This window comes from Gouania willdenowi, chromosome 19, assembly GCF_900634775.1.
Source record: "Gouania willdenowi chromosome 19, fGouWil2.1, whole genome shotgun sequence".
NCBI lineage: Eukaryota > Metazoa > Chordata > Actinopteri > Blenniiformes > Gobiesocidae > Gouania > Gouania willdenowi.
This window is the reverse complement of record NC_041062.1, coordinates 10,830,106-10,843,179: the sequence shown is the minus strand read 5'-3', so window position 1 is coordinate 10,843,179 and position 13,074 is coordinate 10,830,106. Positions and strand designations below refer to the sequence as shown.

General features: G+C 32.6%; 1 protein-coding gene across 1 annotated transcript; it reads left to right on the top strand.

The window, feature by feature from the left end:
• Positions 1–6,074: 6,074 nt before the first annotated feature.
• foxl3 (forkhead box L3) lies at positions 6,075–9,261 on the top strand. Its single transcript, XM_028476555.1, has 3 exons — positions 6,075–6,314; positions 7,473–7,641; positions 8,743–9,261. Exons 1-3 carry the CDS (start codon positions 6,208–6,210, stop codon positions 9,208–9,210), a joined length of 744 nt encoding a protein of 247 aa, XP_028332356.1. The 5' UTR covers positions 6,075–6,207; the 3' UTR covers positions 9,211–9,261.
• The last annotated feature ends 3,813 nt before the right edge of the window (positions 9,262–13,074 follow it).

Sequence of the window (13,074 nt, the reverse complement as noted above, 5' to 3'; positions counted from 1 at the left end):
CAAAAAAAAAAAAATTGAGTTAGGACCATCATTAGACCCTAAAAACTACTGCAAATATAATGCACATACTTAATTGGGGCTTAAAAAGCAGTAAGGCACAAAAAATGACAAAAAACTAAAATCACCCAAAATAAAAAAGTAAGGCTATAACAAGGCATTTTTTTTGAAAATTTCAAAAAAAAAAAAAATTGAGTTAGGACCATCATTAGACCCTAAAAACTACTGCAAATATAATGCACATACTTAAATGGGGCTAAGAATGCAGTAAGGCACAAAAAATGACAAAGAACTAAAATCACCCAAAATAAAAAGTAAGGCTATAACAAAGCATTTTTTCTGAAAATTTCAAAAAAAAAAAAAATTGAGTTAGGACCATCATTAGACCCTAAGAACTACTGCAAATATAATGCACATACTTAAATGGGGCTTAAAAAGCAGTAAGGCACAAAAAATAACAAAAAACTAAAATCACCCAAAATAAAAAGTAAGGCTATAACAAGGCATTTTTTTTGAAAATTTCAAAAAAAAAAAAATTGAGTTAGGACCATCATTAGACCCTAAAAACTACTGCAAATATAATGCACATACTTAAATGGGGCTTAAAAAGCAGTAAGGCACAACAAATGACAAAAAACTAAAATCACCCAAAATAAAAAGTAAGGCTATAACAAGGCATTTTTTTGAAAATTTAAAAAAAAAAAAAAATTGAGTTAGGACCATCATTAGACCCTAAAAACTACTGCAAATATAATGCACATACCTAAATGGGGATAAGAAAGCAGTAAGGCACAAAAAATAACAAAAAACTAAAATCACCCAAAATAAAAAGTAAGGCTATAACAAGGCATTTTTTTTGAAAATTTCAAGAAAAAAAAAAATTGAGTTAGGACCATCATTAGACCCTAAAAACTACTGCAAATATAATGCACATACTTAAATGGGGCTAAGAAAGCAGTAAGGCACAAAAAATGACAAAAAACTAACATCACCCAAAATAAAAAGTAAGGCTATAATAAGGCATTTTTTTTGAAAATTTCAAAAAAAAAAAAAAAAAATTGAGTTAGGACCATCATTAGACCCTAAAAACTACTGCAAATATAATGCACATACTTAAATGGGGATAAGAAAGCAGTAAGGCACAAAAAATGACAAAAAACTAACATCACCCAAAATAAAAAGTAAGGCTATAACAAGGCATTTTTTTTTTTTGAAAATTTCAAAAAAAAAAAAAATTGAGTTAGGCCCATCATTAGACCCTAAAAACTACTGCAAATATAATGCACATACTTAAATGGGGCTAAGAAAGCAGTAAGGCACATAAAATGACAAAAAACTAACATCACCCAAAATAAAAAGTAAGGCTATAACAAGGCATTTTTTTTTTTGAAAATTTCAAAAAAAAAAAAAATTGAGTTAGGACCATCATTAGACCCTAAAAACTACTGCAAATATAATGCACATACTTAAATGGGGCTAAGAAAGCAGTAAGGCACATAAAATGACAAAAAACTAACATCACCCAAAATAAAAAGTAAGGCTATAACAAGGCATTTTTTTTTTTGAAAATTTCAAAAAAAAAAAAAATTGAGTTAGGACCATCATTAGACCCTAAAAACTACTGCAAATATAATGCACATACTTAAATGGGGCTAAGAAAGCAGTAAGGCACAAAAAATGACAAAAAACTAAAATCACCCAAAACAAAAAGTAAGGCTATAACAAGGCATTTTTTTTTTTGAAAATTTCAAAAAAAAAAAAAATTGAGTTAGGACCATCATTAGACCCTAAAAACTACTGCAAATATAATGCACATACTTAAATGGGGCTAAGAAAGCAGTAAGGCACAAAAAATGACAAAAAACTAAAATCACCCAAATCAAAAAGTAAGGCTATAACAAGGCATTTTTTCAAAAATTTACAAAAAACAAAATAATTGATTTAGGACCATCATAAGATCCTAAAAACTACTGTGAATATTATGCACATACTTTAACATGGCTAAGAAAGCAGTAAGGCACAAAAAATGACAAAAAACTGAAATCACCCAAAATAAAAAGTAAGGCTATAACAAGGCATTTTTTTTGAAAATTTAAAAAAAAAAAAAAATTGAGTTAGGACCATCATTAGACTCAAAAAACTACTGCAAATATAATGCACATACCTAAATGGGGATAAGAAAGCAGTAAGGCACAAAAAATAACAAAAAACTAAAATCACCCAAAATAAAAAGTAAGGCTATAACAAGGCCTTTTTTTTGAAATTTTCAACAACAAAAAAAATCCAGTTAGGACCATCATTAGACCCTAAAAACTACTGCAAATATAATGCACATACTTAAATGGGGATTAAAAAGCAGTAAGGCACAAAAAATGACAAAAAAACTAAAATCACCCAAAATAAAAAGTAAGGCTATAACAAGGCATTTTTTTTGAAAATTTCAAAAAAAAAAAAATTGAGTTAGGACCATCATTAGACCCTAAAAACTACTGCAAATATAATGCACATACTTAATTGGGGCTTAAAAAGCAGTAAGGCACAAAAAATGACAAAAAACTAAAATCACCCAAAATAAAAAAGTAAGGCTATAACAAGGCATTTTTTTTGAAAATTTCAAAAAAAAAAAAAAATTGAGTTAGGACCATCATTAGACCCTAAAAACTACTGCAAATATAATGCACATACTTAAATGGGGCTAAGAATGCAGTAAGGCACAAAAAATGACAAAGAACTAAAATCACCCAAAATAAAAAGTAAGGCTATAACAAGGCATTTTTTTTGAAAATTTCAAGAAAAAAAAAAATTGAGTTAGGACCATCATTAGACCCTAAAAACTACTGCAAATATAATGCACATACTTAAATGGGGCTAAGAAAGCAGTAAGGCACAAAAAATGACAAAAAACTAACATCACCCAAAATAAAAAGTAAGGCTATAACAAGGCATTTTTTTTGAAAATTTCAAAAAAAAAAAAAAAAAATTGAGTTAGGACCATCATTAGACCCTAAAAACTACTGCAAATATAATGCACATACTTAAATGGGGCTAAGAAAGCAGTAAGGCACATAAAATGACAAAAAACTAACATCACCCAAAATAAAAAGTAAGGCTATAACAAGGCATTTTTTTTTTTGAAAATTTCAAAAAAAAAAAAATTGAGTTAGGACCATCATTAGACCCTAAAAACTACTGCAAATATAATGCACATACTTAAATGGGGCTAAGAAAGCAGTAAGGCACAAAAAATGACAAAAAACTAAAATCACCCAAATCAAAAAGTAAGGCTATAACAAGGCATTTTTTTTTTTGAAAATTTCAAAAAAAAAAAAAATTGAGTTAGGACCATCATTAGACCCTAAAAACTACTGCAAATATAATGCACATACTTAAATGGGGCTAAGAAAGCAGTAAGGCACAAAAAATGACAAAAAACTAAAATCACCCAAATCAAAAAGTAAGGCTATAACAAGGCATTTTTTCAAAAATTTACAAAAAACAAAATAATTGATTTAGGACCATCATAAGATCCTAAAAACTACTGTGAATATTATGCACATACTTTAACATGGCTAAGAAAGCAGTAAGGCACAAAAAATGACAAAAAACTAAAATCAGCCAAAATTAAAAGTAAGGCTATAGCAAGGCATATTTTTTCAAAATTTTCAAAAAAAAAAAAAAAATTGAGTTAGGACCATCAATAGACCCTAAAAACTACTCCAAATATAATGCACATACATAAACAGGGCTAAGAAAGCACTAAGGCACAAAAAATGACAAAAAACTAAAATCACCCAAAATCAAAAGTAAGGCTATAGCAAGGCATATTTTTTCAAAAATTAATAATAGACCTTAAAAACTATTGTAAATACTTAAAACAGCCTAAAATTGCAGTGAGGCCCAAAAATGATGAAAATCAAAATTATAATGCACATGCTTAAAACGGGCTAAGAATTCAGTAAGGCACAAAAAATGGCAAACATAAAAAAACTCACCCAACTTTGGTGGTCTGGCTTTAGTAAGGCATAAAATAAAATAAAAAATTGAGGTAAGACCATCAATAGAACCTAAAAACTACTGTAAATATAATGCACATACTTACAACGGGCTAAAAATGCAGAAAGGCATTAATGAAAAAAAAAAACATTAACCTAGCATTGGCATTCGAGGATCAACCCTGCAATAGCAATAACGTGGCAAGAACCTAGCATTAACCAGTAAAACCATTTATCATTTTAAACGGGTAGAAAAAGTTAAAATCGGTTGAAAAAAGTAATAGAAAACATTAACATGAGCCTAGCAATAGCATTAGCTTCACGTTAGCATTAGCATTAGCATTAGCATTTGAGGGTTAACCCTGCAATAGCAATAACGTGGCAAGAACCTAGCATTAACCAGTTAAACCATTTATCATTTAAAATGGGTTGAAAAAGTTGAATTAGGTTGAAAAAGTAAAAAAAAAAAAAAATCTAGCAGCAATGCAGACTCTATGATAGACTCCAGTAGCAGTAAGGGCCACACACAAAGGCCTAGGCAGACCTCAGGCTGTTTAAACGGCCTTCACCGCCTCACAGAAGATTCTCCTATTGGCCCTTTAAGAGGCCTTAAAAATACACATCCTCTGTATCGCGAGACACGGAAACAATTTATAGCCATTATAGAACATTATAGATAGCATCTACAAAACTTCCCGTAGTTGACTAAACATCTGCCAGAGTGGACACACACACACACACACACACACACACACACACACACATTCAGCAGAGACAGAAAACAAAGATGTGTGTGCTGATTTGGGACTTGCTGTTATAAGTACAGGCAGATAGATTAGGCTAAAAAAAAAAACTGTATCAAAATAAAACATGAAGGTGGCCAATGAGTGTGCTGCGGACCACCCAGAATCCTGCTGAAAGAGAGGAAATGGAGTAGAGTGGTCACTCCTGTACAGCTTCCAGCAGCTACTGTGTTACCCTCCAAGTGTGGTCAGACTGTTGTTTTTGGGAGTTTGATGAAATCAATCATTCCCAGTTTGTGACTGGATATGATACATTTTCTGAAGTAATACATTGGATTTGTTTTCAAAAGAAAAGAAAAGAAAAAAGAGCATAACTAATTACACAACGATGTTAGCTAACAATACATTTAATTAAGTTAAGTCAACCTGAAATGTCCTGCAACCACATATCTGCACCTCGAATTAAAATACAGGAAACTGTTTTATATAAAATACATAAAAGAAAAGAAAACTGAATATCAAGTAAAAATCTTTGAGACAAACAAAATATTTGCTCAGAAAATTTCCATTGGCGGCTCTGTGGCCCTATGCATTAAAAGAGTCTGCATATAGCAAGAAACGGCCAGTTATACAAGCTACAAACTGCTCTCATTCGTGCAAAAGGAAATGCGTATCTTTGATATCTTCATACAATTTAATTCAACTTTATTTATTTAGCGCAAATTACAACAAAGTCATCTCAAAGCGCTGAGCAAAATATAGAAATGACTTGAAGTTGTGTGTATAGCTGTTTGTATTTGTTGGAGCATCTTGTTTTCTGTTGTCCTTTAATAAGGAATAATATATACATTGGTCAGTTCAACACAGTGTAAGATAGACCTCAGCATTAGACATTGATCCATCATAACATTTTGATACAGTTGCATCACCTTGTGTAAAATCACCCTTGTGATGCTAAACATCAGTGTACCATGACAGATCATCAGGTATGTCATGTAATACAATTGTTTGATTTTTGACCATGAAATCAACTTGATTAAAAAATTTTTTTTTTAAAATCAAGATAATTGAAGCTAGTTAATGGTTATGAAGAAACATTATTAAACAGATGTATTTTATTTTTTAATATATAGGGTGTTAATACAGCCTTTTTTATTGGTGGTTGGTATAAAACCCATTACTAAAGGGTAATCAGACCTTCACAGATTTTCCTACTTGTCCTGAGACCTGCAAGCGTTCCTGAGAGCAGTGGGAATGAGGAGGGGAGAGGTGGGGGGCAGGAGGCGGTCGTCATCAGCAGAGCTGGGAGTGAGTGTCATCTTGGCTGAGCAGAGCATGGGTGCAGAGCAGCAGGACAGGGTGCTGGTGCTGGGACTGGGACTGATGGTGCTGATGCTGCTGGTGCTGGTGCTGGTGCTGAACTGGGATCAGTAACACTTTGGATCTTTACACCCCTGACCTGTTCTAGTCTAGAGATGTTTGATAACACTCACTACCCCTTCAACTGCTTTAACTACGATGGAGACGGATACCCTTCTTCCAGCACTGATGAGGAGAAGAAAATGTGCCGACCAGCTTACAGGTATGAAAATTTACATTTTTAATTTTAGCAATTTATTGTAGATTTTAAGTTAAAAATTCAAACAAACAAACAAGAAAACTTGTTTGTAAAGCACTTCTTTGAAGTTCACATTTCTATCACTTAAAGTTCTGTAAACACGTCACCTCAATGTTTATAGCATCTTTTTAGGGTTCAGTGTCTTGCTCAAAGACACTTTGCCAGAAATATGTAACCGTGACGACCTTGGAATTGATCCACAAACTTTTTTGGTAAGCTACCGGCAATGTATTTAGCTTTAAAACATCATCAAGGAATATGTTTTACAATATAGAATGTATATTTTTTTTTAAAAAAAGACAAAGTGCTTAAAAATCAGTTTTAGTATGAAGGAAATATGAATTATGTGAACAGAATCAGAATCAACATAATTTACCCAAGTTAGGGAAGAAAAAACCAACAACTTACTTTATTTGATCACGTTACACAGACAAAAAAAACAACAACAAATAGACAAAACAAACACCCATACAAATAAGTAGCTAGAATAAGAAAAGAAAATACAGTATATTAAAGAACAAATTATAAAATAATAATAATAACAATAATAATAACAATAATAATAATAATAATAATAATAATAATAATAATAATACAATAACCTTACCATTTTCATTTTATCTAATGCAGATTTATGTATTTTTATTTTTTTAAATACTATTTATTACATTTTACAATATTGACATGGCAATTATGAATAATGACAATCAAACACCACCCCCTACCACAGACAGTCATACAATAAAAGAGCACAAAAATAGAGGCAATAATTAAAACATTATTATTATTAGTATGAAGCGACATGTAAAGAAATAATGAAATAAAAGAAATAATAATAATAATAATAATAATAATAATAATAATAATAATAATAATAATAATAATAATAATAATAATAATAGACAGTTAACCTTAAGAGTACTAAAATATTTCCAGCCCACTATATGTACATTTTAAGATTTTTAAAATTTCTAAACATAATACACATCTGGGATTAAAAGCCAAAATCACATTTCTTTTTAACTGAAAAACGTGAAATAAGATGAAAAGTACTTTTTCGACAGTGAAATAACTTACCTGTGATTGTCTGACAGTATGTTACTGTACCTCTGTTTATTATAGTTACATCGCTCTGATAGCCATGGCCATCCAGCAGAGCCCAGAGCAGCGGGTCACTCTGTCAGGCATCTACGACTTCATCATGAAGAGGTTTCCCTACTATCGATCCAACCAGAGAGCCTGGCAGAACTCCATCAGACACAACCTGTCCCTCAACAGCTGCTTCATCAAGGTAACCAACCTCCTTTTACAGAAAAACCACCACAACTAGGAATATGTCATTGGTGTAAATACTTGATTGAATTTGTACTCAAGTACAAGAACAAGTACGTCATATATAAAATACTCAAGTACAAGAACAAGTACGTCATATATAAAATACTCAAGTACAAGAACAAGTACGTCATATATAAAATACTCAAGTACAAGAACAAGTACGTCATATATAAAATACTCAAGTACAAGTAAAAACTAGTTCAAAGAAAATAAGTACTAGTTACTTTTAACCCTAATGTTCATTATTGGTAATCAATCTTTCCACGGTTCCCTTACATACAGTAAACATCTCACATATAAACTTAAAAAGAAAGAGATTCAATCTTGTTTAATTGATTTTCCATAAAAGCGTCTGTAATTGAAAAAAAAAAAAAGAAGTTTGTCAAGATGTACTAAATGTACTGTAATTCTATTTCAAAATAAAATAACACTAGTTCAATTAAATATCTGGCATTTAAATGCTTTTTTAGCACGGTGTATTATGTTTAATCTGATTGGTCGGCTATGATGTGATGCATTTGATGGTTGTCTTGTTTCACAATCCATGAAACATTTAAAAAATGATAATAATTTACTCAGTAACGATTGGGTGTAGGAATGTAACAAATTACTTCTTCTAAAATGTACTTATTTACAAGTAAAATTACTGACACAGAAATATACTCAAGTACACAAACCCATAAATGCAACTTAATTACAGCAACCTCTGGAATATTTAACCTATAGCAGCCTGTATTAACATCTCATCTAAGTTTTTTTTTCACAACTTCTATTTTTTTCTTTTTATTGATCAATCAAGTACAAATCTACATAATATTTTTTTAAAGCATGTTTAATCTGCAATTTATTTAACATGTTATTACTATTTATGAATTAATCATACAAATAAGACAAATACATTCAATAATATGAACCTGTTTTTATATATATTTATTCTAAAAATATTTATATATTTTTGGCTCTTTGGCATCTTGGATTTCCTTTATTTTGAAACCTATTTCGTTTAATAGAAATATTAAGTATTAATAAGTAGAAGTATTCTGATCATTTTCCACAGGTTCCTCGGACAGAAGGCAACGAAAAAGGAAAAGGAAATTTCTGGACGTTTGCCACTGGCTGTGAATCCATGCTCGACCTGTTTGAAAATGGCAACTTTAGACGTCGACGGCGCCGCAGAAACATCAAAATCGGCCTCCGTGATTCAGGAGAGGCTGCTTTCCGCCCTTTGGAGAGCAGCAGGAACCAACAGGAACCTCCTGATCGACGCCCTGAACCCACCTCCTCTATCTGCCCGTTGAACCATGAAAGGTCACGACCCCAACAAAGCCAGCTCGTCCCTAACCCGTCACAGCAGGCTAAGCCAGAGTCAGAGATCAAGTTCAGCATAGACTACATCCTCTCCACACCTGATCCACCTCTGCCAGGGTTCAGACCTCCTCATGGTCCCTCACACACTGCACCCACAGGCCCTGCTCTTCATGTCCTGGAGCCTCAACACCTGAACCTGCACTTTTGGACCCTGTGAGACTTTAGAAGGACCCCCACTGACGAGATCTTTATAGAAGGACCAGATTAAAGAGGCAACAACATACAAAAAAATCATCTTAATGTGTGAGATTTATTTAAATATTAAACAACAGATTTAAAAAAACATCAAATGTAACATGTCTCTGTAAACTGTATTACTGTGTGATGTCATAGATCTATAGATTTACAGTATAAATGTATACAAACAAAGGCACATCAACAATATGTGCAGGAAACAACTTAAGATACTTAGTGTCTTTCAAAAAGCAGAAAATAATCTCAGAGATATTTTTTCTTTGATGACAGTTATTTATTTGCTCATGTTAAAATGTTTAAGCAACATCAATCATTAAAGAGATTACAATACCTTATTATATACAGTATCTCAAAAGTATGTTATCTGTGTTTTTCTGTCACTGTGTAGCTTTCACATCTAAACTCTATGGACACAAAGTCAAACTGCGTATGTAAAGAAAATTATGTAAGAAATCCAGTTTTTTTTGTTTCTTCTGTAGATGCTGAGAAATAAATCCATGAATATGAGAATCAAGTTTCAGAACAACCAAAATGGAAACTGTGTGTTGATTTAAATATTTACATTAGCTGATATCTTAGATCTCTCTGCACTGTTGACTAAGTTTTTGTAAAACTGTAATATTCCCAAATTGTGCATTGAATGTATTAAACATCTGCTTAACATCTTAATTTGAACACTTAGACTGAAAGTGGTAAATTAACATTATTTTTTAAAAATTATTATTACTGTAGCTTGTTAACAGTAAAAGAGTTGAGTGTAATCTTGAATCTATACTATGGTATTATTAATGCTACAGATGATTACAGGCACATGCACAACATTCCTACCAAAAAACAAACAAACTCCAAGACAAAAAAATGATTGACATGTTGGAAACCACATGGATCAGTGCTGCTTTGATTAATCTTAGCACACATACATAGGCCCCTGTAATCATAGCGGGGGCCACAGTTGTGTGATTGTCTGTTCCGAAGGCCACGTTATCAACATTCATGTCAGCCTTAATGTCTAAACTGAGCTTTAATGCAAGAAAGAACAAAGTGTTCTGTCTGTTTTTATTATTGTTTTGTGAATTGTAATTGTTGTTTTGTGTATTTTTGTTGTCATTTTGTATATTTTCTTGGTCATTCTGTATATTTTTGTTGATTTGTGTTGTATGAGTCATCTATTGTTTTTTTTGTAGTAGTTTTGTTTGTTTGTTTGTTTGTTTGTTTGCATTTCTGTTGACCTTTTCATGTATTTTTCTGTGCTTTTTTACATTTTTGGAGTCTTTTTGTTTATTGCTGCTGTTTTTGTTTCATTTTGTGCATTTACTTTGGGGGCCTCACAAAATTAGACCAAGGGTCGTATGTGGCCCCCGTGCAGTTACATTAGCATGCTATTAGGAAGACAATTGTTTTCTTCATTTTACTGCACTTTCCTTTCATCATCCCAGAAATGTAAATATTCTGCGCTGACCAATTGCCTTTATGTATAAAAACATACTATGAAAACTAGAATAGTTCCTGTTTCAAACTCACTTCTCGTCCACGTATTGCAAATTCCTCACTTTGACCTTTTGAAGTCTTGATTGACTGACACTTAAATTCTAATTCTGTGACTTCTTATTACGCCGTGTTGTATTCACACAATAAAACAAGGCCTAACAAAACTGAGGTCTGACTAACATTTCGCTTTTTTGTACGAGGGAGATCAATCATGGCGTGTTCCTGTGCTGTTGAAGGGACATTTTTCAATTTAACCTTTATATTATGTCTTGACTACATCACAGAAAAGCTTCAGCACACTTAACATGAGTGGCATTTAATATAGCATAACACTTGCAAGGTGAGGCTGAGAGGTGACCCTATTTAAATACAAGGGCCCCCTTCCTGAGTCTAAACACCAACCCCCTCCCCCGCCAACAACAACAACACACACCCACAAAGCCCTGACGCAGATATAATTAAACATTTTATGCCTTCTTTGCAAATGCCTTTCATCGATCTGAGCATTTTTTTTATTATTATTATTATTTTTTTTTTTTTTTTTTTTGAACATTCATATGTGAACTGCCCCCAGCAAACGTCTAGTGGAGGTACCGTTTATGGATCAGAGAGTTTCCATTAACAAAGTTGTTGATGTTGAGCCGCTGCTGCGATGCCGTTTATATATTTGGGTAAATTAACTTAGCATAAAGCGCTTGGAGGCTACGGAGGCAGCTAAAGTGAACGCAAGGCTCCGAACAGGCCCCGAAAAGTCAATGCACATCAGGCTGTCAGTGAATATGTGAAAGTGTAGCTTGTGGCACAGTTTCCCACTGACTGGCCTCTATTAAACAGCTACTATATATAATCATCTATTACGATTCATTTCTATTTATCATTTCATTTTAAACACTACAAACCACTTGTTTATAATTACTTTTTAATTATTAATAGAAGTATAAGCTGTTTTTTTTGTTTGGGACTTGATCATGCATGTGTTTAAATGAGGCGCTAAGGGCCAAAAAAATAAATAAAAAATGAAAATAAATAAAAAAAAATGGTGGAGATGCATGTGGATGGAAATGGGAAACCACTGAACAGCAAGATTTGAAACAAGTAAATAATAAACACAAATAGGTCATTTAATCTTGAGTGCTTGTTTGGAAATTGGATTTCACAGAGGCTGAGCTTGGATAATTGTAATGGAGGTAAATATTGGAGCAGGGCTTTTAGATAAAGGGGAATAACGTGGACGAATGAATGAGACGTAGAATTCAGCTACTTTTGATAATCAGTGAAATAACCTGCAGGGCTTTGATACACACACACACACACACTATGTCCTAGAAGGCATTATATATGGCTTTCACCAGTTGTAAAAGTATAGTTGCTGGAATTAGGACAGTAGGAAGTTATATTAAAATAAATGAGGAATATACACCCATTTTAATGGAGTAACTGGCATGACTAGAAAAAGGAAATATAAAGAATTGAATCATTACAGAAATCACAGAGTTTGAAGAAAATGACACGACATTGACAGCTACAGGTCAGGTACGGTAAATTTCCTACATTTATTTTATTACTCTCCAAAGTCAGCTTTAGCAGAATGATAAAGAAAACTAAGAATAAATTCTAGCTATGAAAACATTGGTAGAGCTGCAAAAGGTATTATTTAAATGAGGATAGGCCTCTGTGATTGAATAAAAAGAAAAAGGATGCACAACTGTACCATCGCTTTGCTCTCTCACCTTAAAACAGTCAACTTTTACCCACCCCTTCCATTGTCCTACCCTGACTCCCTCTTCCCTGTTCCCTTCACCATCACCAAAGGGTAACACTGCCCTCTCTTTTTATATTCTCCCTTTAATAAAGTGTTTCTTATCCTTCCTTCGGTGGTGATGGTCACAATTATGCAATAAAATAACTTCATTTATTTAATTGCAATAATAAAACATGCATTGCTGTCACGAAAAAACATGTGCAGCCAAGGTGAAAAAAAAAGAAAAGAAAAAAAAAAGGAAATTGAGTTCTAAAAAAACAAAGAAAGCTGGAAATATGTTTATTCTCATAACCAAACATAAGTGATGTCACAAAATGTATATATGAGGTTGGCTACTATAGGATATGAAGACAACAGCCAATTGAAAATAGGTGAATTTATGACTTATTTTGTGATATCGCTTTGTAGCTCAAAGTAATGAGCTGAGTGTTCCTTTGTCACTAAATGCTGCAACATAAATTCATTGCACTGGGAAAGAATAACATGCAATGCAACCTCACTTCATAGAGACCATGTGGGATGATATCAACCAATGGGAAAGCTCAAAGGTCTTTGGGGTGAGAGTGGAGAATCAGA